The 25,805-nt window shown below is 40.1% G+C and overlaps 1 protein-coding gene across 1 annotated transcript in view; it reads right to left on the reverse strand.

Moving 5' to 3' along the window:
- Positions 1-25,805, reverse strand: part of tg (thyroglobulin) — a 354,658-nt gene that overhangs the window by 78,740 nt on the left and 250,113 nt on the right. Inside the window, exons 41-42 of the mRNA XM_043687541.1 lie at positions 25,057-25,224; positions 9,492-9,673 (exon numbers count right to left, since the gene is read on the reverse strand). Coding sequence (XP_043543476.1) covers positions 9,492-9,673; positions 25,057-25,224 — 350 coding nt within the window. The remainder of the gene's footprint in view (positions 1-9,491; positions 9,674-25,056; positions 25,225-25,805) is intronic.

A 25,805-nucleotide genomic window follows, 5' to 3' on the forward strand; every position in this document is an offset into this window, starting at 1 on the left:
ATAGCTCCTTGAAAGTGGAGTTGCAGGTAGATAGGATAATGAAGAAGGCGTTTGGTATGCTTTCCTTTATTGGTCAGAGTATTGAGTACAGGAGTTGGGAGGTCATGTTGCGGCTGTACAGGACATTGGTTAGGGTCACTGTTGGAATATTGTGTGTAATTCTGGTCTCCTTCCTCTCGGAAAGATGTTGTGAAACTTGAAAGGATTCAGAAAAGATTTGCAAGGATGTTGCCAGGGTTGGAGGATTTGAGCTACAGGGAGAGGCTGGACAGGCGGGGGCTGTTTTCCCTGGAGCGTCAGAGGCTGAGGGGTGACCTTATTGAGGTTTACAAAATTATGAGGGGCATGGATAGGATAAATAGACAAAGTCTTTTCCCTGAGAGCGGGGAGTCCAGAACTAGAGGGCATAGGTTTAGAGTGAGAGGGGCAAGATATAAAAGAGACCTAAGGGGCAACGTTTTCACACAGAGGGTGGTTCGTGTATGGAATGAACTGCCAGAGGAAGTGGTGGAGGCTGGTACAATTGCAACATTTAAGATGGGTATATGAATAAGAAGGGTTTGGAGGAATATGGGCAGGGTGCTGGCAGGTGGGACTAGATTGGGTTGGGATACTTGGTCGGCATGGGCAGGTTGGACCAAAGGGTCTGTTTCCATGCTGTACATCTCTATGACTCTAACTGAAAGCTACCTGGCTTTGACAAAAGAACTATTGTTTTGTAAATCTTAATTGGGAGTTTTATTGGACTAGTATTGTGGAAGGGAAAGGTAAACGATGGATTAGAGGATGGAGTTATAAATAGTCATTAGTTAATTATTCTCTGTTATACTTTAAGAAACAAAGTTGTTAATTTTTACTTTAAATAGTTCTTGGCCTCTTGAGTTTTCACAGATTACTGCATGGGATAAATCTTTTCTGTGTTGCTGGTTTTAGATTAAGCAGCATAATTTACCCCATGTCATAACAGTTTGGGGGCTCGTCCAAGATTTGAAATGGTTTCGACAGATTTGAACACTTGCAGCCTAGTGTCCTAGATCTTTAAATAAAATATAGGTGAGACAATTGGTTTACTTTTAGTGACTTGTGGTTGAGTAAATTAAACGTGAGAGAATGGCTCTTAAAATTGCTAAAGAGGTTTTGGGATTTGAAGATGATTCTCAAATTTGCCAATTAAGTTTAGAAGGAAACAAAAAGGCCATACTTTTTGAATTAGCAAGTAAGTTAGAATTGGGTTTAACCAAAGACAAAACTTGAAAGGGAACTGAAATTGAAAGGGAATTACTCAAACACTTAGGTGTGTAAAGAAACAAACAAGTGCAGTAGAGGTAGAAAAACTTAAATTACAATTGAGGAAAATGGAGTTGGAAGATAAACAAAGGGAGAGAGAAAGGCAAAGAGAGAGAGAGAGAAGAGAGGGAGAGAGAGGAAGAAGAGAGAGAGAGAGAAGCTTCTTGGCTGAGCAAAGACATAGATAGAGAAGAAAGGGAGAAAGAAAGGGAGAGAGAAAGAGAGAGAGAGGAAAAGGAAAGAGAGAGAAAGTTCTTAACTGAGCAAAAAGAGAGCGAATTTGAACTTGAGAAGTTGCGACTTAGCCAGCAAAGTCAAGTTAACAGGATGGAGGTAAAAAGAGAAGGTAGTGATATATATACATATGCCAAAGCTCTTCCACATTTTATTGGGAAAGATATTGAAGCCTTCTCAATTTCATTTCAAAAATTGGCTAAGCAGATGGAGTGGTCTGAGGATTTATGGGTAATGCTAGTCCAGACTAAACTGGTCGGCAGAGCTCATGAGGTATTTGCTGCGTTGCCAGATGAGGTGTCAAGAGATTATGAAGAGGTTAAACAGGCTATTTTAAGTGCTTATGAATTGGTACCAGAAGCATGTAGACAGCGGTTCAGAAACTCAAAGAAGGAAGCAGGTCAGACTTATGTTAAGTTCAAAAGAATTAAACATAGTCATTTTATCGATAGGTGCATGCTTTGAAAATAAATAGGATGCTTGAGGCTCTAAGAGAGATTATTCTGCTGGACGAGTTTCAAAACTCACTTCCAGATATGGTAAGAATTCACGTGGAGGAACAGAAAGTTCAGAAATTGAGAAGGGCAGCAGAATTAGCAGCTGAGTACAGGTTGGTGCATAAGACAAGCTTCTGGCCAGAATTTCGTTCTGCGAGGAATAGAAGTTGGGAGAAGGGGTGATCCTACATGACTAAACCAAGAGTAGAGAGGACTGGTAAGAATTTACCACATGATAAAAAAGAAGCCCATGAGGATGGAAAGGAGGTGTAAGGCCTCAGGTGTTTGCACTGTAGTAAAGTAGGATATATAAAGTCACAGTGCTGGTCGTTAAAGATAGGCATAGTGGGAAAAGATGTGGTAAAAGAATCTAAGCCAGTGGCATTAGTGAAGGTAGTAGAGGAGACCCCAAGAAGAGTTGAGGAACTGCAGGAGAGTGCACAGCCTAGGCAGGGGCTGGGTATGCAGTTAATACCTGATCTCTACAAAGAATTTGCCTCTGTGGGTAAAGATAACTCAGAAAGAACAGGGGGAGAAGACAAGTAGCTATACTTTTGAGAGATACCGGTAGCTCACAGTAAGGGATGAGTGAATATGCACTCTTTCTGATTTGTTACCCGACAGTGTGGTAATTTGTGGGATAGATGGACAGCAATTTAGCATTCCCCGATGTGAGATCAGGTTGCAGTGCCAACTCAAGACTGGGGAAGTTACAGTGGGAGTGATTGACAGTGTGTCAGCTCCAGGAATTCAGTTTGTCCTTGGGAATGATTTGGCAGGATCTAAGGTGGAAGTGATACCTCTTGTTGTGGAGAAGCCCAAGGAAGTCCTAGAAACTGAGGAGTTAAAACAGAAATATCCTGGTATTCTCCCCGATTGTGTGGTAACCAAATCCCATTATCATAAGTTACAGCATGAAGTGAAAATTAAAGAGAAAGATGAAGGAGTTGAAGATCAGTTAGCAGATACCCTGATGTAATGGTGCAGGAAAAACCTGAACAAGCAAAGGGTCAAACAGAAGTGTTTAGTCCTGAAAGACTAACAGACTTGCAACTGTAAGACAAGATGATAAAAGACTTATATGTGGATGCGTACTTTGAAAAGGAGGCAGCGAATATTCTGGAGGGTTTCCTAAGACGGAAATGGAGACCACGGCAGGTTGGTGCAGAGGAGAAATGGGCCGAAGTGCACCAGATTGTATTGCCAGTAGCATACAGACAGGAAGTGTTACGGGTAGCACATGTAGGAGGTCACTTAGGGGTACGAAAGACTCAGGCTAAGGGAAATAAACATTTTCATTGGCCTGGAATGCACAAGGATGTGGTTAAGTTTTGCCATATGTGTCATACATGCCAAATGGTAGGTAAACCACAGGCGGTTAAAAACCAGCACCTGTGTTGCCTCTTCCCACATTTGAAGATCCTTTCATGTGGGATATATTTGATTGTGTAGCTCCCCTCCCGAGAACTAAAAGTGGGAACCAGTACTTGGTAACCGTAATGGATGTGTCTACCAGATTTCCGGAGGCAATTCCATTACGGAGTATCAAGGCAAAAAAGGTGGCAGAGGAGTTAGTAGTTTTCTTCAGATGATATGGGTTATCCAAAGAGATTTGGTCAGAGCAAGGGTCAAATGCTAAGCTTTTTAAGGAGGTTATGGATAGCTTAGGTATACAGCATTTTAACTCCAGTATGTATCATCCTGAATCCTAGGGAGTTTAAGCAAGGTGGCATCAGACCTTGAAAACCACGTTGAGAGCATACTGTCAGGATTATCCAAATGATTGGGATAAAGGTATCCCATTCGTATTGTTTGCCATTAGAGATGCCCCAAACCAATCTACTCAGTTCACTCCCTTTGAGTTAATATTTGATCATGAAGTGAGAGGCCCTTTGAAATTAATTAAAGAAGCGTTGACTGGACCAAAGTTGGAGATCTCACACTTAGATTATGTATCGGAGGTGAGGGAGAGATTAAACCGAGTAGGTGAGTTAGCTAAACAGCACCTGAAGAGGGCACAATGTAGAATGAAGCAGGTGGCAGATAAAAACTCTGAGACTCAGATGTTTTCCCAAGGAAATAACGTGTTATTACTGTTACCAGTGATAGGGGATCCCTTCAAAGCCAGGTTGGTGGTTCCTATCAAATTGAGAAAAACTTGTGTCAGGTGAACTATCTAGTTAAGATGACAGATAGGAAAAAAGGTATCTGGTATGTCGAGTGAACATGTTGAAACCATATTATAATAGAGACAAAGAACTGGAGAAACAGGCATTACTTACAGCCCCGCAGAGTGAGGAATCAAATCCAGATGATGTGGATTTTGATATGCCTCAAAATAGGTTAAAAGAAGAAGTCATTGAAGAATGGGATAGGTTAGTAGGTTATCTGTCTCAGGAGCATAGAACGCAGTTGAAAGATTTGTTACTGCAGTATAAGAACATATGTAAGAATCAGATGGGGTGTCCTAATGTTATTAGACATGAAGTAGACGTAGGGAATACTGCTCCGATCAAACAAAACCCTGTATTGGCTTAACCCTTTCAAAACCAGACAGGTCCAGATTGAGGTGGAGGCCATGCTCGACAGGGCATCACTGAACTAAGCCAGAGCGAGTGGAGTTCACCGATCGTCTTAGTCGCAAACCAGACAGGACTCAATGATTCTGCGTGGATGATTGGAAGGTCAACGCCATTACAAAATCCGACGCATATCCAATTCTTAGATTGGAGGACTGTATCGAGAAAGTCAAACAAACAACTTACATCATCACCAAGCTGGACTTAATATATGGTTACTGACAGGTACCTTTATCAGAGTCGGCAAAAGAAATTTTGATGTTTGTAACCCCAAATGGGCTATATCATTTAAAGTGAGGCCCTTTGGAATGAAGAACACACCCGCCTCATTCCAAAGACTCATGAACAGAGTTGTGAATGGACTAACAAACTGTGCAGTCTGTTAGATGATGTAGTGATCTTTAGTAAGTCTTGGAAAGGTCACATGGTACAGTTGACAGAATTCTTTGAATGACTAAAAGAAACAAAACTGGTGATAACCTTAAATTAAATGGAATTGTGAAAGCAGAGGTGACATTCTTGGGCATAACATCGGTCATGGAAGTTTGACCCCATGGAATATAAAGACAAAGGCCATCGATGAATTTCCATGACTAACCTCGAAGAAAGAGGTGCTTCGATTCTTAGGACTCAACAGATTCTATTGGAAGTTTGTTCCAAACATCAACAGTGTAGTGGCACCGTTAACTGATTTGCTGAAGGAGAACACAAAGTTTCACAAAGAACAACGCCAGGAGGCATTCGAACATTTGAAAGCCATATTAACCACCAAACCAGTTTTAGCTACACCAAACATTTCAAAACTTTTAAAGTCACCATTGATGCTAGTGGCATTGGAGTTGGAGCTGTCCTCCTACAGGAAGGTGAGGATGGGATTGAACTGCCAGTTGGTTACTTTTCAAAGAAGATCAACATCCACCAGACGAAATACTCCACAATCAAAAGGAAACTATTGGGTTTGGTACTGGCCTTACAGCATTTTAATGTGTATGTCACAAACAAGGTGTCAGAGACAGTTTTGTACACAGATCACAATTCTGCTTACATTCTTAGAATGCTTCAAAGACCAGTAACGAGACTATTTTGTTGTAGGCTTATGTTGCAAACTTTTAATTTAAAAATCATACATGTTGCAGGTCATAAGAATTTAATCGCAGATGCGTTATTGTGGATTTAACTGATGGAGATTAAATGAGATTTGTATTTATTTAATGTTATATGTACACAGCTAAATGAGAAGAAGTTAAGGTGAACTTATATGAAAGTTAGGGTAATGTGTTTAAAAGCTAGAAAAAAAGAAGCCATCTTTTCATTATGATGTTTCATTTTTTCTTAAGGGGAGGTGCACTGTACCTTTAAGAGAGTTAAAAGCTGGTGGAGCTACCTGACAGCATCAAGTGTCCTCAATAAAGTAACAATGTAACACTTGGTCAAAAGCTAAGTTATCTGGTTACCTCGAAACAACAAAGAAATTTGAATTTGGTCAATCAGTTTAAATTATACCCCAAAAAATACCAAATTCGAATTAAGTTTAAATTGAGTACATTGACAATCTTAAAAGCTAATGACACAATCCGATTCTTTGGGGTATAACACCAGGGAAAATTGAACAGTTGAGATGAGAACTGCCCAGCTACAAGCATGTAAAAAGACTGCCTGAAAAATAGCTCTCTTAAAAGTACCTTTATTGATCAGTAACCTATGAAGCAGAATCCCTAAGAAGAAGAAAGGAAGACATATGAAGATCCAAATAGAAGAATCGAACACTGCCTGGTTTTGAGATAAGAATTTTTGTTTTGTAAATCTTAATCAGGAGTTTTATCGGACTAGTATTGTGGAAGGGGAAGGTAAACTATAGGTTAGAGGATGGAGTTGTTAATAGTTGTTAGTTAATTATTCTCCGTTATACTTTACGAAATAATGATTTGGAGATGCCAGTGTTGGATTGGGGTGTACAAGGTTAGAAATCACACAACACTAGATTATAGTCGAACAGGTTTATTTGGAAGCACTAGCTTTCGGAATGCTGCTCCTTCATCAGATGACCACTCCGAAAGTTAGTGCTTCCAAATAAGCCTGTTGGACTATAACCTGATGTTGTGTGATTTTTAACTTTAAGAAATAAAGTTGTTAATTTTTAATTTAAATAGTTCCTGGCCTCTCAAATTTTCACAGATTACTGTACGGGATGAATCTTTTCTGTGTTGCTGCTTTAAATTAAGCAGGACAGTTTACCCCATGTTATAACACTGCAAAGTGCAAACTAAAGACACCTTGGGAGCCCGGAGCAGAAGCCTGACAGTGATAAACTGGGGCTTATTACAGTTGATCACTTTCCAGACTCTATATGGGAGAATGGATCTCGGAGCATGCAAAAATAAAGTAAAGCTTGGGTAATGCCATTGCAGAAGGACGGCCCTGAATTTGGAGCTCAGAGAAGGGGAAGATATCCATATTAAGTGACTGAAGCCTGGCTGGCTCCCTCACCAGTGCAGTTGATACTACATCTCTGAACTAAGTCTGAGTAATCTTTGTACTGCGTTCTTGTAGATCGCAATTAAGCTAGTTCTTCTGAATAAATTAGAAGTGCATTAAGTTTAGGTGACTTTATTGTATCTACTTAAACTGATCCAGCAGAGAATTGGTCAACAGAGTCAAATGATATATTGAATAAACAGGAAAACAGAGACCACAATCAAACAGTCATGATGTTAAATGAGGGGTTAGATGAGCGACTCCTCCTCCTAATTCAGATGTAAGTACCATTTTTCACAGTAACTTCAGTAACTGGGACTTCTGGCCTTCATCACACAATCCGGAACACAAATGGCTCACACAAAATGACATCTCTGTTCACGAATAAACGCTATCTGCTCATCATGATATTTCCAGCTATAGTACAGAACTCATTTTACAGAAAATCGAGAAAAAGCTAGCAGCTCAATAGGCATATTTTACAATACCCAGGAAGTGACGGGGTGGAACTAGTTCTCGAGTGATATCTCCTTTTCCCACATTGATAATAAACTTCAACTCTACCAAGTAAAACAGTTTATATTTTTGGTATGTAAACCACAGCAGACTGATACTCTAAATATAGCACACCAGATTTGTCATGTGCGACAGATGTGAATGTATTAGCCTTTGCTTTTGGTAACTTTTAGAAGGTAATGTTCTCCCAGTTTTCACTTTTCTCAATATTTTTCTGTCTCCAAAATGGATAACACAGCATTATGTCGATAAAGCACAAGCAAATCTCCGATACCTTGACTAAATGGTGATTCTTCACATCTGCCCAGAAAATGAGCATTTGCAAGCAATTTTGTATTGAAGTTGACTATTTAATAAGATGTCTTTTATATAAAGTCAAAGATAAAGAAAACAATTTTTTTTCACAAGGACAATTCCAATGATTCATACCCTCTTAATGAAGAAACTAGTTAATTTTCTGCTTTAAGCTAATACCATTGCCGACACATTGAGAAACCAATCTGGAATATTTTGGCTGTAGTTTTCTGCATATACTTTTTCCTGGAGCCTGCTTGTTCCATGTCTCTTCAGTATGGCTAATGCACTGTAATCTTCCATTCTGTACATCCAAACGTAGTCAATTCCCAAATACAATTCATTAGTGTGGTGTCTAAGGCCTCTCTTCATAGGCTCATTCTCGACTTGTCTCTTATCTTTGACTGATGACAGAGTTACATCATCATAATTTGCATGAATCGCATTATACCACCTCTCCTCCTGAAAGTCTATCTCTACGTGGTCTACATTATTCAAGTTGACTTTCATTTACTGGTCATTCTGCTATAAAGTGGGTTTCGTTAATGTGAATTCACTGTAACACAGTTGACGAACTGGGGACACTATTTTTAAAGCGCTAACTTTTTAAAACTTGTAATCGCATTACAGGCAACACATCGCCAGCACTTTAAGCGCTATTTTTAATAAGCGATTTTTCTATAATACGGGGTTGCACAAGAACACAATCATCATGTTTTAGAAGAACTACCTGTACTTATATATTCTTTGTAAATATTAATGTCTTTATGAACATCATTATGACCACAATCACTGTTAACACAATTACCAATAATCCAACCAAAGTCTAAATTTCAATCTGGAAATCTGACTGGACATTCTGAATATGTTTTCTTGAGTTCAGCACTAAGATGATGGTGCAGTATTTTGTCTAGAGTAGTTGTACTACTTTATACATCAGCTGATTTAGTACATGTATGGCTGTCCCACAGCCAGTGACCTCTTGTCACTTAGCTTGAGTAAGAGCAATGCCTTTCTACTCGTTCTGTATATACTTCTAGGTTTCCTGACAATACAAGATAGGGATGTAACCAATTTTTCTCCCTAGTGAGATTGAGAGTCGAGTCCAGCCAAAGTGTGATTAGGATTGGGGCTACTGGGTCAGATGGTGAGAATAAACGGCAGTAACAGCCTACTGCTGTCTTTGGAGTCAGGAATAGTGTTCCTGCCTGTTCAAAATCCACAAATAAAGAGCTTTATTTGATCATGATGGTCCAACAGCCTTTTTAAGAGCATTCCTGGAAATACACCCAAAGCAATAGTAAAAGTTTAGTCTTGTGTCACAAATGACAACTAATGCCAACAAACTGGATTAGAAAAGAATGCAAAATTCTCACTGCAATTTTGAAAAGAGGCCTCCTTGAGGTCAATTAAAAAGAGCTTATGTAATTCAGCAGTGGTTCAAACATTGTTTCTGTATTAGCGAGGGTCTAAACCATTTGCATACATGTGTTGAACCATGCAATGTATCATGTGAAAACATGTCTGCTCACCTGATCCCCTTCAAAGCCATGTGAAACTATCAAGAATATGAGAGGAAAATTCTTCATATTCTGTGTAGTGGCCTTACCGTGTGGCATTCTCTAAAGCCCGAGAGAAGGCAGCGTAGTCAGCCAGAGAGTGCTGTAATGAGTAAAACCAAGTTGCTGCATCCTTGATGAGTGAGTTTGAGTTTTCTCCTCCCAGCGCATTCTGAAGAGCTTCATAGAAAGCTGTTTTACTTGTTGATTTTTCGGAAGATTCTTCAAACTTCTGAATAATACAAACCACAGCAAGAAAAAAATGTGAGTACAATTGTAAAAATATGTTCGGACATTTGAAAAGAATTAGAATTTAGTGCTCATCACAATGAGAGGTATCATGCATCCCCAGCTGCTCAAATGCAAACATCCCATGTTCCATAAAAGAATAACAAAAAATGTTAAAAATCATACAACATCTGGTTATAGTCCAACAGGTTTATTTGGAAGCATTAGCTTTCTATGTGGAATACATACTCCACAACCACCTGATGAAGGAGCAGCGCTTCGAAAGTTAGTGCTTCCAAATAAACCTGTTGGCCTATAACCAGGTGTTGTATGATTTTTAACTTTGTACACCCCAGTCCAATACCGGCACCTCCAAAACAAATAAAATGTGGAATTGAGTCAGGAAAAGGGCAGGTTTGTTCCTCAATTTGATTCAACTGATCTCTGCTTTTCAGCACAATGTGTGAAGGAGGAGAGATTCCTCCCAGCCTATTCCTGATGAAAGGCTTTTGTCCAAAACATCGATTTTCCTGCTCCTCGGATGCTGCCTGACCTGCTGTGCTTTTCCAGCACCACTCTAATCTAGACTCTGGTTTCCAGCATCTGCAGTCCTTGTTTTTACCCATTCCTCCCCAGTGACCAAGGCACTTTGGATTGTTTTTAACTTGATCTAATGAGATGGTAAATTGTTTTCTTGCAGTCTGCAGGGAATGAATTCTTCATCAGGGTTTGGCATTTGTAAGCACATAAAAATTCAGATCCAGATGAAATTGAGAATAATGGCTGCTCACCCAGATATCATACTAGGTTCAAACATATAGAAAATCCTGGGTGGGGTACCCTCATGAAGAGAATGTAAATAGAATTAGGTAAAACATTGACTCCCCCAGTCTCCTTCAGCCCTGCAATTGTGGAGGTAAAATATTAACTGAGTGCAGAGGAGATAAAATGCCCACTGGCTGTTAAAACTAAAAGCTGCATCTACACATTATTTAATAAAAAAAGTGAAAATTGTAGTAATATGTGCAATTATACAGTGCTTTTCTTGATCAATCTTAAGGTTCCTTAAACATCCCCCCACAGATAGGATTGGGGCATTGGATTGCATTGGAACATTGTACATTCTAATGTCCCAATCCTATTTGTGGGGCACTTCCACAAGAAAGATATGTTGAATTAGAACAGACCAACTCCAGTCAGGCATTTCATTTTGTAAATATTTTCTTCGGCAGCTTGAGCACATAGATAATAAAAACTTATGAATGTTGGTTCTCAACATTCTTGGCAACAGAATTAAACCTTCTTGTACTTTGCTTTTAAGCTTCTGTGATACAGAGCTGCAGCAGTTTTCCAATGGGCACCGTAGCTGTTCGCAGTGTACCATCCAGGAAGATCAAAAAGAATGAGGGCGGGACTGTGGGGTACAAATAACTCAAGTAGGCAAAAGTGAGGAATGCAGATGCTGGAAACCAGAGTTTAGATCAGAGTGGTGCTGGAAAACCACAAAAGGTCAGGCAGCACAAGCCCTCATTCTGGTAATGAGGATTCTGCGGCGTTGACAACTCTATATTTTTCATTTCCAGTGATAATCTTTTGGTATCATTCCTTTTTTTTTGAGACTTTCCAGTGGTTTGATACAACTGTGCTGCTTGCTACATCAATTCAGGAAGATCTTGAAAATCAACAGCATTGCTGTTTGTCCAAGTCACTTGTAGACCAAATAAAACAGCAGATTCTCTTCCTGAAAGGGAAATGGAGAGCCAGACAGAATTTTACAACTATGTTTTCTTGGTCACTGTTAATTCCACATTTTATTGAATTTCAATTTTACTGTCTGCCATTGTGAGCCTTGTCTCCAGAGCATGTGCCTGGGGTTTTGGATTACCAATGCACTGACACTATCACTACGTAATCACCTTGACAATAACGCTCACCTCTTTGCTTTTCTTCTCTAGGTTGACTGACTGACTTTTTATTTCAGGGCATGCGCAGCCTGGCTCCTTGTAATATTGAGCACAAAGTACCAATTATATAAGGCAAGTGGAGGGCGGTGCAGGGTTTGGAGGGGGGGTGGGGGGTGGCAGCGGGCGTAGTTTGCATAAAGCATGGTTATCAAATACACTGAATGCACAGATATTATAAATAACTCATTACCTTTGGAACCAGAAAAAGCTATAATCAGTACAAGAGTAAAAGGTTGTATCAAGAGGGGTGACCTCATAGAGGTTTACAAAATTATGAGGGACATGGATAGGATAAAGAGACAAAGTCTTTTCCCTGTGGTCAGGGAGTCCAGAACTAGAGGGCATAGGTTTAGGGTGAGAGGGGAAAGATATAAAAGAGACCTAAGAGGCAACCTTTTCATGCAGAGGGTGGTTCGTGTATGGAATGAGCTGCCAGAGGATGTGGTGGAGGCTGGTACATTTGCAACAATTAAGAGGCATTTGGATGGGTATATAAATAGGAAGGGTTTGGAGGGATATGGGCTGGGTGCTGGCAGGTGGGACTAGATAGGGTTGGGATATCTGGTCGGCATGGACGGGTTGGACTGAGGGGTCTGTTTCCATGCTATACATCTCTATGACTTTATAATTCAAGACAGACTTTACAATTTCTGAGAGCTCATCAGTCTTAATAAACCTGATTCTTGGTACCCTTCTTTGACAAGGATGCTGATTCAAAACCTTACCACACAAGCAATGTGCCTTTCCTGTGGTTTTGTATTTAAGCTCTTTTGGTGGATATCATGCTATTGCTGACAAGATTAGAGTGGTGTTGGAAAAGCACAGCAGATCAGGCAGCATCTGAGGAATAGGAAAAATTGATGTTCCGGGCAAAAGCCCTTCATCAGGAATGAATCCCAGCCTCATTCCTGATGAAGGGCTTTTGCCCGGAACATCAATTTTTCTTGCTCCTCAGATACTGCCTGACCTGCTGTGCTTTTCCAGCACCACTCTGATCTAAACACTACAAATAACTCAAGATGAAACAAATAACTAAACTAGGAAGTTGTCATCTCTACAGCACGTGTACACAAAAGGGGGACACTTCTTCGAAGGATCTATTTGACTGAAACTTCTCACCAGAGATAGCACACTACTTTTTGAATGAGTAATTATTAACTTACAGGCATATGTGTCAATATTAAAATAAATTGAATTGATACTGCTTTCTCTGACTCACAGGCAGTAATTTATCAGCATTAGGATTATGAATAGACTGCTGACAATTTCCGGGATAATTCTGACACTTTGGCTGGTTTTTGGTTAATTAGAACACAAAGGCTTGAGACCAAAACAAATACATCAATATAACTTACTCAGTCAAATGTTAGGATAGCCATGTTATTGGAATGCTAACACTAAATTAATAATTCATACATTGACTCAAACATAGACACAAAAATGCTGGAAATGCTGAGCAGCTCAAGAAGCATCTATGTAGAGGAATAGAGTCAACATTGCAATTTTTTGTTTTTGATCTAGGATTCCAGCAGTATTTGGCTTTTACACAAATTCAAGCATCTGCATTAAGTAAAAATAACATTTAAATTCTTTTTCACTCTCTCCACTGATTTTATTTAAATTTTCTGAAGATAGGAGTGCAGTAAATTTTGTGTTCTTAGAAGGGACCATTATATCAGTGCAAAGAAAAGTTTTCTGCCTTTTGCTAATTTCAGTGTCTTCCTCCTTTCCCTACTGTCCAAGTCCTTGAGCTTCTCCTCATAATTTAGAACTGCAAGCTATGAAATGGCTTTGTGCATGGGAAATTGTGTCTCACTAACGTGCTTGAGTAATGAAGAGGATTGATGGGGGCAAAGCAGTAAACGTGATCTATATGGACTTCAGTAAGGCGTTTGAAAAGATTCCTCATGGTAGGCTGGTTAGCAAGGTTAGATCATATGGAATACAGGGAGAACTAGCCATTTGGATACAGAATTGGCTCAAAGGTAGAAGACAGAATGTGGTGGTAGAGGGTTGCTTTTCAGACTGGAGGCCTGTGACCAGGAGTGTGCCACACAAATCCATGCTGGGGCCACTGCTTTTCATCATTTATATTAATGACTAATAGAGTCAGAGAGTTATAGAATCATAGAGATATACAACACAGAAACAGACCTTTCTACTCCCATTTGCCAGTACTTGGCCCATATCCCTCTAAACCCTTCTATTCATATACCCACCCAGATGCCTTTTTAATTGTCATAATTGTACCAGCCTCCATCACTTCCTCTGGCAGCTCAATCCATACATGCACCACCCTCTGCATGAAAACGTTGCCCCCTTAAGTCCTTTTAAATCTTTGCCTTATATGTGACATTGGCATATGAAGAAGAAGTAGGTCATTTAACCTCTTAAACCTGCTTTGTCACTTGATAAGATTTTGACTGATCTTTAATGTGGAATCAAATTATTTTTGCTGTATACCCAAATTATCTTTTGACACCCATTTCTGCTGAGTTTATGGTAACAGAGCACGAGGAATTGCCCAATACCTGAGAATGTGTAGAACAATGACAGAAAATGCTGGAAGAACTCAATAGGTCTGGCAGCATTATCAGATGGACTGCAGAGGTTCAAAAATGCAGTTCAACCTCAGTGCAATCTTTTCAAGGGCCATTTATGAATTGGCAATAAATGCTGTCCTAACCAGCAATGACCACATCTCAAGAATGAATGAAAAGCATCTGTGAGAGTGTTAGAGCTCTAAAGAAGAGGCATTGGACTCAAAGCATTAACTCTGTTTCTCTCTCAACAGATAGAGCATAGAGAGCTTTTACAGCATAGAGACAATACTGGTCACCAAATATCCATCCATTCCAATCCTGTTTTGATCCATAGCCTTATATGCCATTGCATTTCAAGTGTTCATCAAAATAGTTCTTAAGTGTCTTGAGGATTCACGTACCACCATCTTGTTAGGCAGTGTGCTCCAGATACTCAACTGGCTGGGTGCAAACATTTTTCCTCAAGTCCCCACTAAATTGCTTACCCCTTACCTTAAAACTGCTCCCTGGTTACTGGCTGATTACTGACTACTAAGAGCAAATGTTTCTCCCTATCTATACTATCTATGTCCTTCAGAATTTGCAATGTCAATCAGATACCCCCTCAGTCTTCTCTGCTCTAATGAAAACAATCCCAGCCTATCTAATCTCTCTTCATAGTTCATTTCTCCAGTCCAAGCTGGTGAATTTCTTCTGCATCCTCTAATGACCAATCACATCTTTTCTCTAGTAATGCTGACCAGAACTGCACACTACTCCAGCTGTAGCCGAGCAATGTTCTACACCACTCCATCATAACCACCTTGCTCTTGTATTCAATGCTTTCTTGTATTCAATAAAGGCAAGCATTCTTTATGTCTTCTCAACACCTTATTGACTTGTCCTGCTGCTATGGACAAACAAACACACTTTGTCCCTTTGTACTTCCTGGGATCCTGCCATCAATGTTTACTCCCTTACTCTTTTAGTTAATAAATTATCCTTAAATAATAAATTAAGAGCCCATTTAATCTCCTCCCTTGCAACCTTTAGCAGCCTCGGATACATCTTAAATGGGTTTGGTGACTTGTCCATTTTCAAGCCTGCAAAAACTGTTAATACCTCTCCACTCTCAATACTAATTCATTCGAGTATAATACAATCCCCTTACTGATTTCTACATCAATCCCACAGCAGGCCCTCAAATCTTGCTATCTGCCATATCCAGGGTAAACACATGGCAATGTGCATGTCTGGGCTGACAATGTTTGGTGTACTGTCAGTGTGTGGTGGGCTGTTCCAGAATCAGCACCTGGTAAGATGGGATGGAAATTGAACATGAGGCATACCATAGGATATACTAGGTAATTAGTGAGCTGAGTTTGGTAAGACATGGTGAGAGAACTTTGGATCTTGTGGCAAGAATCACCAAACGATTCGATGCAACTTAGACTTAGCCAAAAAGAAAGTAAGATTCAGGCATGGTGTCCATTATCCAGGGTGAGGGTGGGTTGGTCTATGGGACTTAAGAAATCAATTGTTGTGTTAAAGACAATCAAGTTTACATCAATTATTTTAAGGATGATTCTACTCATGGATAACGTAAAAAAAAATCTGAATGAGTTGACAGAGGTGCTGGCAAATTAGCCTTTACTTTCTGGAATCATGTACAACAGAGGGAAAAAGTGACGACTGCAGATGCTGGAGATGGGCTGACAATTTTCCTGAAGGGCTTATGCCCGAAACATCGATTCTCCTGCTCCTTGGTTGCTACCTGACCTGCTGCGCTTTTCCAGCAACACAGTTTTCATCATGTACAACAGAGTCAGGTTTTATGGAAAAGATTGAATAGCTTATTGGCCTGAAACTGGAAACTAAAAGCAAAAATAAGGTCAAGTGATTAATGGTTTCAATTGATGGTTGTTTAGACAAGAATGAAGATTAAAATTAGAGAGTCTGAAAACAGAACATTTTTTTATGAAGGTGAGATGTGAGATTGAGTAAAATCAGTGAAATTTGCATTTATTGTTCACTTGCTGTCTATAAAGTAATAATTTTTACTCGATCTTGTTTAGTCAAATGCTTCTTGGTTTACTTTCTGAAGAACTAGAGGAGCCATTTCAAGTATGAAATAATATCAAGTTCAGATACTAAAGAACTCCACTCATTGATCATAAAGTTAGATAAAGGGCAGAATGTGAATAGGCCAAACATAAAATACTTAGGCTATTTAGAACAGTGGTAAGCACCTGAGAAAAATGCCTAAGGCAAGAGTCTAAAGTTGTAACATTTTCAATGTCCTGGAATTGTATTACCAATTTGCAGGGCTCTCAATGTCTCTGTGGAAGAAAGGAGGTTGGATATTTTGTAAAATAATCTATTAAACAGTCCTCCCCCACAATATTTTGAAGGTGAAGTTCTTGGTTGGTATTTGTGAAGTTTAAAGTTTAACTCCACATTAACAAAATCTTTTCTTATGGATGGCAACAAGAGCGAATGAAACTGAAACACAGGAGTGTCAGTCCACACCTTGACTTTGGACTATTCAACAAAGTCAACAACAGAACAATGGCAAGAATGGTGGAACAGGCTACAGGGGCTGAAAAGTCACTTCTGCTTCCAATGCCTATGCCTATATTCTGCATGTGTCTATCAGTCAGAGGCAATATGCAAAATTGAGCCGATTTTGAGTTTTTTCACATCTATAAAAGATCATGTAGGTTGTTTAGCTGGGGCCATATCTTGGTATGGTGGGAATGAGAGGTCAAGGGGATTGTTCACCAGAGAAAATGAGTCTCCACTCAGCAGTCACTGCTGCAGTGTCGGAGTTTACAAACTCTAATGATCAAACTATGGCAAAATTGAGGACTGTAACCCACAGTTTAGTGACCCCTGATCTACACAATTCATTTCAAAACCTCCCCATAATGAGATCAATATTCAGAATACTCTGTGGTTGAAGAGATTTTTCTGAATTTCCTATTGGATTTCTTGGTAAGTATTTTATATTGATGGCGTTTAGTTAGGCTCCTAGACACAAAAGGAAACATTCCCTCTGTAGCTACTTGATCAAAACCTTTCATAATTTTACAGATGTCTATGAGGTACCACTTAGCCTTCTTTTTCAATCAAGAAAAGCCCAAGATTATAAAACCTTCCCTATAAGTATATGCAAGTATTTCTGGCAATTTCTATTGACGTCTTCTTTGATTTCTCTCCAGTACCTCTATAACTCTTTTATAATATGATGACTAGAACTGCACCAAGCACACTCAGTGTGGTATAACTACGGTTCCATATAGTTTTGGTATAAAATCCTTACTTTTCAATTCTATCCTTCCAGACATGTTATACCTGGTGCTTTGTTACATTTCTTAATGCATTTCTAACCTGCAATAAAATGTTTAGTAATTACTGTATTTGCACTCAGAGATTAGAATGATTCTCTACCCATGTAGCCAGTCATTTTAACACAGCCCATTAGTATATCCTCAGCATGCTGCAATGTTCCAGCGAATCACAGCGCAAACTGCAGGAACAATATCTTATCTTCAGACTAAGCACTTTACAACCTTATGGACTTAATATTGAGTTCAACACCTTCAAATTGTGAACCAGCTCCCATTCATTCCTTTTCCTTTAGCTTTACTTGGTGCATTCTCTGTCATCATGTCCTTTATCACTGCCCTACTCCAGTGGAACTATCTGTTCTTTCCAGTCTGGCAGTTCTGCCTTTCTCACATTCTGATCACTTAATCTGCATTACCAAAACCCTTTCTCACCCAGCATTCCAGCCTTCTACTATTGCATAAATGTTGCCACCTTCACATTTCACATCAGCTCTGATGAAGTCAGCATGGATTTAGTAAGGGGAGGTCATGCCTGACAAACCTGTTACAATTCTTTGAAGAGGTAACAAGTAGGTTAGACCAGGGAAACCCAGTGGATATTATCTATCTAGACTTCCAAAAGACCTTTGATAAGAAGCCTCATGGGAGGCTGCTGAGTAAGGTGAGGGCCCATGGTGTGCAAGGTGACCTCCTGGCATGAATTGAGGATTGGCTGTCTGACAGAAGGCAGAGAGTTGGGATTAAAGGTTCTTTTTCATAATTTCAGCCGGTGACAAGTGGTGTCCCACAAGGTTCAGTGTTGGGGCCGCAGCTGTTCACTTTATATATTAATGATCTGGATGAAGGGACTGGGGGGCATTCTGGCGAAGGTTGCCAATGATACCAAGTTAGATGGACAGGCAGGTAGTACTGAGGAGGTGGGAGGCTGCAGAAAGACTTAGATAGTTTAGGAGAGTGGTCTAGGAAATGGCTGAAATTCAACGTGAGTAAATGAGAAGTCTTGCACTTTGGAAAAAAACAATACAGGCATAGGCTATTTTCTAAATGGTGAGAAAATTCATAAAGGCAAAGTACAAAGGGATCTGGGAATACTAGTCCAGGATTCTCTAAAGGTTGACTTGTAGTTTGATGCCATGGTTAAGAAAGCAAATGTAATGTTGTCATTTATCTTAAGAGGGTTGGAATATAAAAGCAGGGATGTGGAAACTTACAAAATAATGTATGGCTTAGAAAGGGTGGATGCTGGGAATTTGTTTCCGTTAGGCAGGGAGACTAGCACCCGTGGGCACAGCCTTAGAATTAGAGGGGGTCAATTTAGTATGGAAACAAGGAGTCATTTCTTCAGCCAGAGAGTGGTCGGCCTGTGGAATTCATTGCCACAGAGTGCAATGGAGGCCGGGACGTTAAATATCTTCAAGGCAGAGATTGACAAATTCTTGATCTTGCAAGGAATTAAGGGCTATGGGAAGAGTGCGGGTAAGTAGAGTTAAAATGCCCATCAGCCATGATTGAATGGTGGAGTGGACTCGATGGGTCAAATGGCCTTACTTCCTTTCCTATGTCTTATGGTTTTATGGTCTTAAGTCATCTCGACTCGAAATGTTAGCTTGCTCTCTCTTCATGGATGCTGCCTGACTCACTATGATTTCCAACAATTTTTGTTTTCAGTTCCTCCACCCAACCGAGGCTTGCACTTTCCAACTAATTACTGACTTTGCAGTTCTCTCTGCCAAGAATGACCTTCCTATTCTTCCTGTATTATAGTAAAGCTGTATATCAAAAGTGGTTAATTTGCTGTAAAATGCTTTGGAACATCTGGACGTTATGAAAGGTGCTATATAAATCTTGATGTCCCAAAGCAATTTACAGCAAATTAACCACTTTTGATATGCAGTTACTTAGACAAAAAAAGAAGTTTCTGGAAAAGCTCAGTAGGTCTGGCAGCATCTGTGAAGAGAAATCAGAGTTAACATTTCAGGTCTGGATCTGATTTCTCTTCACAGATGCTGCCAGACCTGCTGAGTTTTCCCAGCAACTTCTGTTTTTGTTTCTGATTTACAGCATCTTCAGTTTTCATAATTTACATAGATATTGATTAAAGTAAATACATACACTGCATTACAATCCACTTCTCTTTTTGAACAACTTGCATAATCCACACCTATTAGGATGCCTACCTCAAAGTAAGATGTATAGCATGTAACTTGCCTTCAAAGCTTTACCAGTGCTGCTCCTGTGCCAGTTAAACTAAGACAAGCAAGAAAAAACACACATCCTGACTTTCTGGTTGAATTATGCTTTACTGCTTGTAGAACACAGATCCTTACTTTGCTGTTGTTTAAATTTCTACTTATTCAATGAAGATAATGCTTAACCTTTTTAACTTTGTTTCTTTTACTACTTCGTCCCTAAATTTTTTGTACCCTGGTGTGTTTGTACCTAAGATGGCTCCATCTGAGGAGGTGTTATACACTTTTCACTGTTCTTCTGTACTTGACTACACAATACAATAAGATCTAAACTAAATCTAAAATGTTCCGATGCAAGCATGTGCAAATCTGACCAATCATAGTGTATTATAACATGATAATGGCATAATATCAACATTGCTGTCTATCTGTGATTCACTTGCTTATTAACCGAATGATAGTGCCGATTATTTAGATGCTTCCCGTTACCCAAAATGTTGCCATTTCCTGGCACTAATACAGAACACATCATCTTACTTATGCTTATTTCTGGCAGGAAGGATTTTATCAGCACCTTGCTGAGCAAGCATCTGTAAACTTCAGCTTAAAAAGGATCAAAGCCTTCAATTAATGAGCTAGTCTAGTGCCTCTGTGTTGTTAACAATAAATACACATGTTTCTCCACAGGGTCTGAAAGTTAACAGCTATGAAAACTCAAATTCAGAGACAGTAAGCTGTTCAATTCCACAACTGAATCTGCTAGGCAACTGACAGAGCATGTGGGGCACTGCTGCCCTGCAGTTTGAACAAGGGATAAAAGTATAAAATCTATTATCTAAAATTAATGGATTACGCTCCTAAAATGGTTAAATGCATGTCAAATGAATGTTATACACAGGTGTCTAATTTAGCGGTTAGAGGAATTTTAGATGAGTGCATTAGATCATTGTTTACTTATGTGCCATCCCTAAATTCTCTGGGCATAAAGTCTCTTAGTACCCATTGTTTAAATTAAGCAGAAGTTAGCAAACTTTGCTGGCTGGTGGTCAAAAGGAAAGTGGCAAAGGTATTGGAGGAAGGCAAAGGCTATTGTTGAGTTATGACTAATTAGAAACTACATGTAGCTGCAATTCAGTCCTTTAAACAGGAGTGGAGGGAAACAAACAGAGATAAAGGATGGTATTCTGGGCCTACCCGGAGCATTTAGAAAGGTGGGAGGGCGAACATAATTGAGCGGGTGATCAAACTTCAGATTTCTGACAGTGTGTTAAAGTGGGACAGCCATCCTGGTAATGGTTGGGAACCTCTTTACATTCATTAACATGCCATAAATACTCATGATTTAGAGGTGCTGTTGTTGGACTGGGGTGGACAAAGTTAAAAATCACACAACACCAGGTTATTGTCTAACAGCTTTATTTGGAGGCACTAACTTTTGAAGCGCTGCTTCTTCATCAGGTGGTTGTTGAGCAGAATCACACGACACAGAATTTATAGCAAAAGGATTGGAGTGTAATATTAAACAAATTTAGCTCGAGTCTTTCATCTTTTCGGGTGATCGTGTTAGTTTCGGTTCCTTCATATGTAAATCCCAGAACTTTTTTAAAGTTACATTCTCAAGATAGCTTTTAACAATCGGTGCCATCTCAGCTCAGATAATGCATTGAAGGCGTGAGGTTAAAATCTGTCTGTGTCCAGCATTAGGCCAGACTGATTCTATTTCTAAAGTGGGATTTACAGAAGTTTCAGTACCATTGAGTAGTGCACCATAAGAGGGACTACTGAAGCCATTGCAGCTAGTTGCTGATCAGTCAGTACCAATGTTGGAAGTGCATTCAGTTGACTAGGGATAATGTCACCCTACACGAAGGTGAGGACTGCTGATGATGGAGAATAGAGTCGAAAGTGTGGTGCTGGAAAAGCACAGGAGGTCAGGCAGCATCGAGGAGCAGGAGAATTGCTGTTTCAGGCAAAAGTCCTTCATCAGGAAGTCACCTATATCTCCCGCACACACACTGCAGGAGAATCTGCAGCCTGCTGCTTTGGAGGAAACAGCAGCACACTGTAGGATCGAATTTCCTCGCCACCAGCATCTTTCAAACTACATGTGGAGATTCTTGTGGCACTTCCCAATTGCCAGTTAACAAGTATATTCATGAAATCTGTCATGCCCAGGGGTGGCTCATGAGAATATGGGGTACCCTCAGAACACAAGAATAATGACCCCAGCACAGAATTCATACCCCCACCACCCCCTCCCTCCAGACTGATGCTGCACAGTGCTACAATGTTGCCCACGCATTTGCAAGGAACATCATTGAACAGACAAGTGATGCTTTTCCGCTGCCTGGACTGGTCAGGACAAGAATTCCAATGCCATGTCTCCAGGATAGTGAATGTTTGCTGTGCCTGAACAGTCCAACGCAATAACAGACTGACAGCCTAGAAGAGGGGAATGTGGACCGATGAGGAAGAAGGGGAATCTGACAGAGATGTTGTGGGAGACAGCATTGATGATGTTGCTACTGCAGAAACTAGGGCAGTACTGAGGTTGGCTAACAGGCCTGAAAGAGCCTAAATGCAGTGAATAAATTACTTTGAACTAATATACGTGGAGATTCAGAGCTAGGAGACTACAATGACATTCCTGCTCTGTCAGAAACGTTTGATTCTGAACATTCAGGCCGTATACTCCTTTGTTCAGCCTTGAATGGAAGTTAGTTTGTTCACCTTGCTCCAATGATTGAGTGCTCAGCTTCTGGGTGTGAACATCAGTGTGCAGTGTACTGAAATACATTTCTGAAACATCAGTGAGCAAGGGACGTTCAAACAATGCTGAGATATGGAGGGCTGATACAATGCTGAATGACATACTAAACCTGTACATCTATCTTAAGGTTACTCCCAGAGGGCAGCAGAGATTGGAAGCCTCAATACTCAAGGTACAGCTCAACATGACACACACAAATGCCAGTTGAGATGAATGCCCTTCAAAGGTGGTTTTGAGAGAATCAAAATAAATCAGAAACATCAATAGATATGAAAAGACCACATTAATATAGTAAGGTGTGGTATAGTTGTGAATAGCTGGGATGCAAATTACACAAAGGCAAGGCAAGGCAATGTAAGGCAGGGATACTGTGAACATGTGCAGGTAGACTCAGAGTGAGTGGGCACTAGGAGCGTAACGAAACAGGCCTGAGATGCAGCTGGTTTCAGTTCATTAGAGGTGTGTGTGTGTCTATCTGTCTGTCTCTGAGTGCACAGTATCCTTGCAGCAGCATTACAATGACAGTTGTGACCTGAGGTGCAGCATTAAAATGTAGAATTGTCCTGTAAGTGGTTCTGAGATGTGCTATGCGAGATATGGGATGCATGTGGCTGGAATCTGCCCTGAAATTTTGGTGCCCAGTGTCCAACATGGAAGATCTTTCGAGCAAACAACAAGACGATATTCATGTCGAGAGTTCTCCATGCCTGATTCGTGAGGTGCATCTGGTAAAATAGGCAGCTGAGTGTTGATGACGTAAATGTTGGCATTAATGAGGTATTTAAGAAGTTTTAACCTTTCCCAACAGAAAACCTGCCACTGTCTAGGGAGCATGCCACTGAGCTAAAGCATAAACAATAGAGAAAGATGCCCCTGAAATTGCGATGAGCCTTGTGGGATTTCTTGTCCAATTCTATCACATTTCTTGCCATAGCCCAAATCTCTCAGATCCATATAAGGTTTTGTCCAGTGTTTCTGAAAACAAAGTTCTTTCTGAGGCACAACACTATATTCCATATTCTCTCCTCAGACCTCACTTTGAGTGCAGTGCCCCAGTGGGATTTACACAGCAAGTAGATAACAAAACAATGCTGCTGAGACAGAGAGAGAGAGAGAGAGAGAGAGAAAGAATGAGAGACCACCAATATTAGACTTAAGTAGTAAAGAATAAGACAGTGGAGGTAAAGTATTGATGCAAAGACAGATGATTAGAAATGAAGGAAATATTTCAGAAACTTGTGGTGATTCAGTTTTATGCCTCACAACAGGGAAGGCTGAGGTGGGAGAGAGGGGTGTGTGTGGTGGTGAGGATCTGATTGAGTTGTATAAATCTGAGGGGCTCAGACAGTGTGGATCAGGAAAGGGCTTTTCCCTTAATAGAGGGATCAATAACCACAGAGCACAGCTAAGGAGCAGAAGGTTCAGAGGGGACTTGAGGCAAAAAAATGTTCATTCAGAGGGTTGTAGATATCTGGAACTAAAAGGGAACTAAAAGTAGTAGAGATGGAAACCCTCAAGACATTTAAAATGAAACACCATGGTTTACAAGGCAATGAGTGTTGGAAAATGGGTTTAGAATAGATAAATACAGTTCTGAAAAGGTTATATCAGACCCGAAATGTTAACTCTGTTCCTCTCTCCATGGATGCTGCCAGACCTGCTGGGTCTCTTCAACATTCTCTTTGTTTGTTTCAGACTTCCATCTTCCATAGTATTTTGCTTTCATTAGAATAGATAGATATTTGATGACCTGCATGAACATGATCAGTCCAAGAGTCTCCTTCCATGCGGTAAAGCCTCCATGACACTAATTTACTGGAAGTTATCAATTGCTTTGAAATTTACAGATGATTTAATCAGAGCTTGAACTCAATAAAAGATTTCCCTTCAGCACCTGCAAGTAATTCCAAATTCCCTTAGGATTTGAAAACATGGAACTGAGAATTGTGATAGAGAATAATTGTTGATTATGAGAGTGGTTTGGTTCTCTACAGTGTCATTAGATTAATTTTGATGTGTAAGAAATCACTTAATGAAAAGGATAGGGTTCACGACAAGTCAAATCATACATGCTCACTGGAAGGACAGATTCTGATTGGACAAATAACCCTTTCATGTCTCTTCAAAGGTACTGACTTACACTGGTTACAGGAACCTCACCTGAGTGGTTTAGCTTAGCTCAATATGTGTTAGAAAATATTAGCAAGTTGTTTGATTAGGGGTCACTTTAATTGAATCTCCATCATAGAGTCACTCAAACTCTACACAAGTGTATATAAACAAACACATGCACATATATCTCCCAGCAGGAATCATTGGCTGGTAAACAGAAGCAAGAACTGAGCAGCTCTTCCCTTCCTTACCCCCCAACAGACCAATGTCAGTTGCAGGATGTTTATTTCCAGCTCAAATATGTAACTAATTAAATATTAATTCAGAGCATTCCTAATCTATCAGATTTAGTCACACAGTAGGCATGAATTCACCATCTAGCCTTATTGAATGATCAGTGTTGTGTCAGTCCACAAGAGGTTAATTGTTTCACAGCTAAGAATACATTCCAACATTCTTAAAACAAAGTTTTGATCTCACCTTGAGTGTTTTTGATCTTCTAACAAGCCCATCCTCCTCTGCGCTCCCAATCAATAAATCGACCTTGTGATATCGGCCGTGGGTTAGGGCAGTGACAGGAGGTTCCTGCAGATAAACCCCGTCCACTATGGGACCCCATGAATGGAATGGTCCACTGACAGCTAATAGCTGTGGAAACACAAAACAAACCAACATTCACCTTCAGACCTGAACCTGAATATGAAAATTTGCATTCATTTACGCAAATGAATTTACTGAAGAACATCAGAAATATTAGATGAAGAAAGGCCCACGTTCATCAGGTTTCCTCACTGATCATAAAATGCAACAAAAAATTGAGCTGTTGCTTACCCATCTCAATTGATCTCTTAAAAATTAACACTTTTAAAATTTATTGTGTGTGAGAGTGAAGCGTCTGGGCCAGCAATTTTTTTTTCCCTTATTGCCCTCGAGAAGATGGTGGTGAGCTACCTTTTTGAACCATTGCACTCCATTTTGTGAAGGTACACTGACAATGCCATTAGTGAGGCTGCTCCAGGATTAGGGTTAGGCTCCTCCCTCACATTATATCCTGAACCCCTCGTCCCTCACGCTGAACCCCCTCCCTCATCACATCTTGACACCTCTCCTCCCTTATCCTGACCCCCTCCTCCTTCACATTGCACACTGACACCCCACCCCTCACACTGCATTCTGACACCATATCCTCCCTTATCCTGACCCCCTCCACCCTCACACTGTATTCTGAT

The sequence above is a fragment of the Chiloscyllium plagiosum genome, chromosome 4 (genome assembly GCF_004010195.1).
Source record: "Chiloscyllium plagiosum isolate BGI_BamShark_2017 chromosome 4, ASM401019v2, whole genome shotgun sequence".
NCBI classification, from domain to species: domain Eukaryota; kingdom Metazoa; phylum Chordata; class Chondrichthyes; order Orectolobiformes; family Hemiscylliidae; genus Chiloscyllium; species Chiloscyllium plagiosum.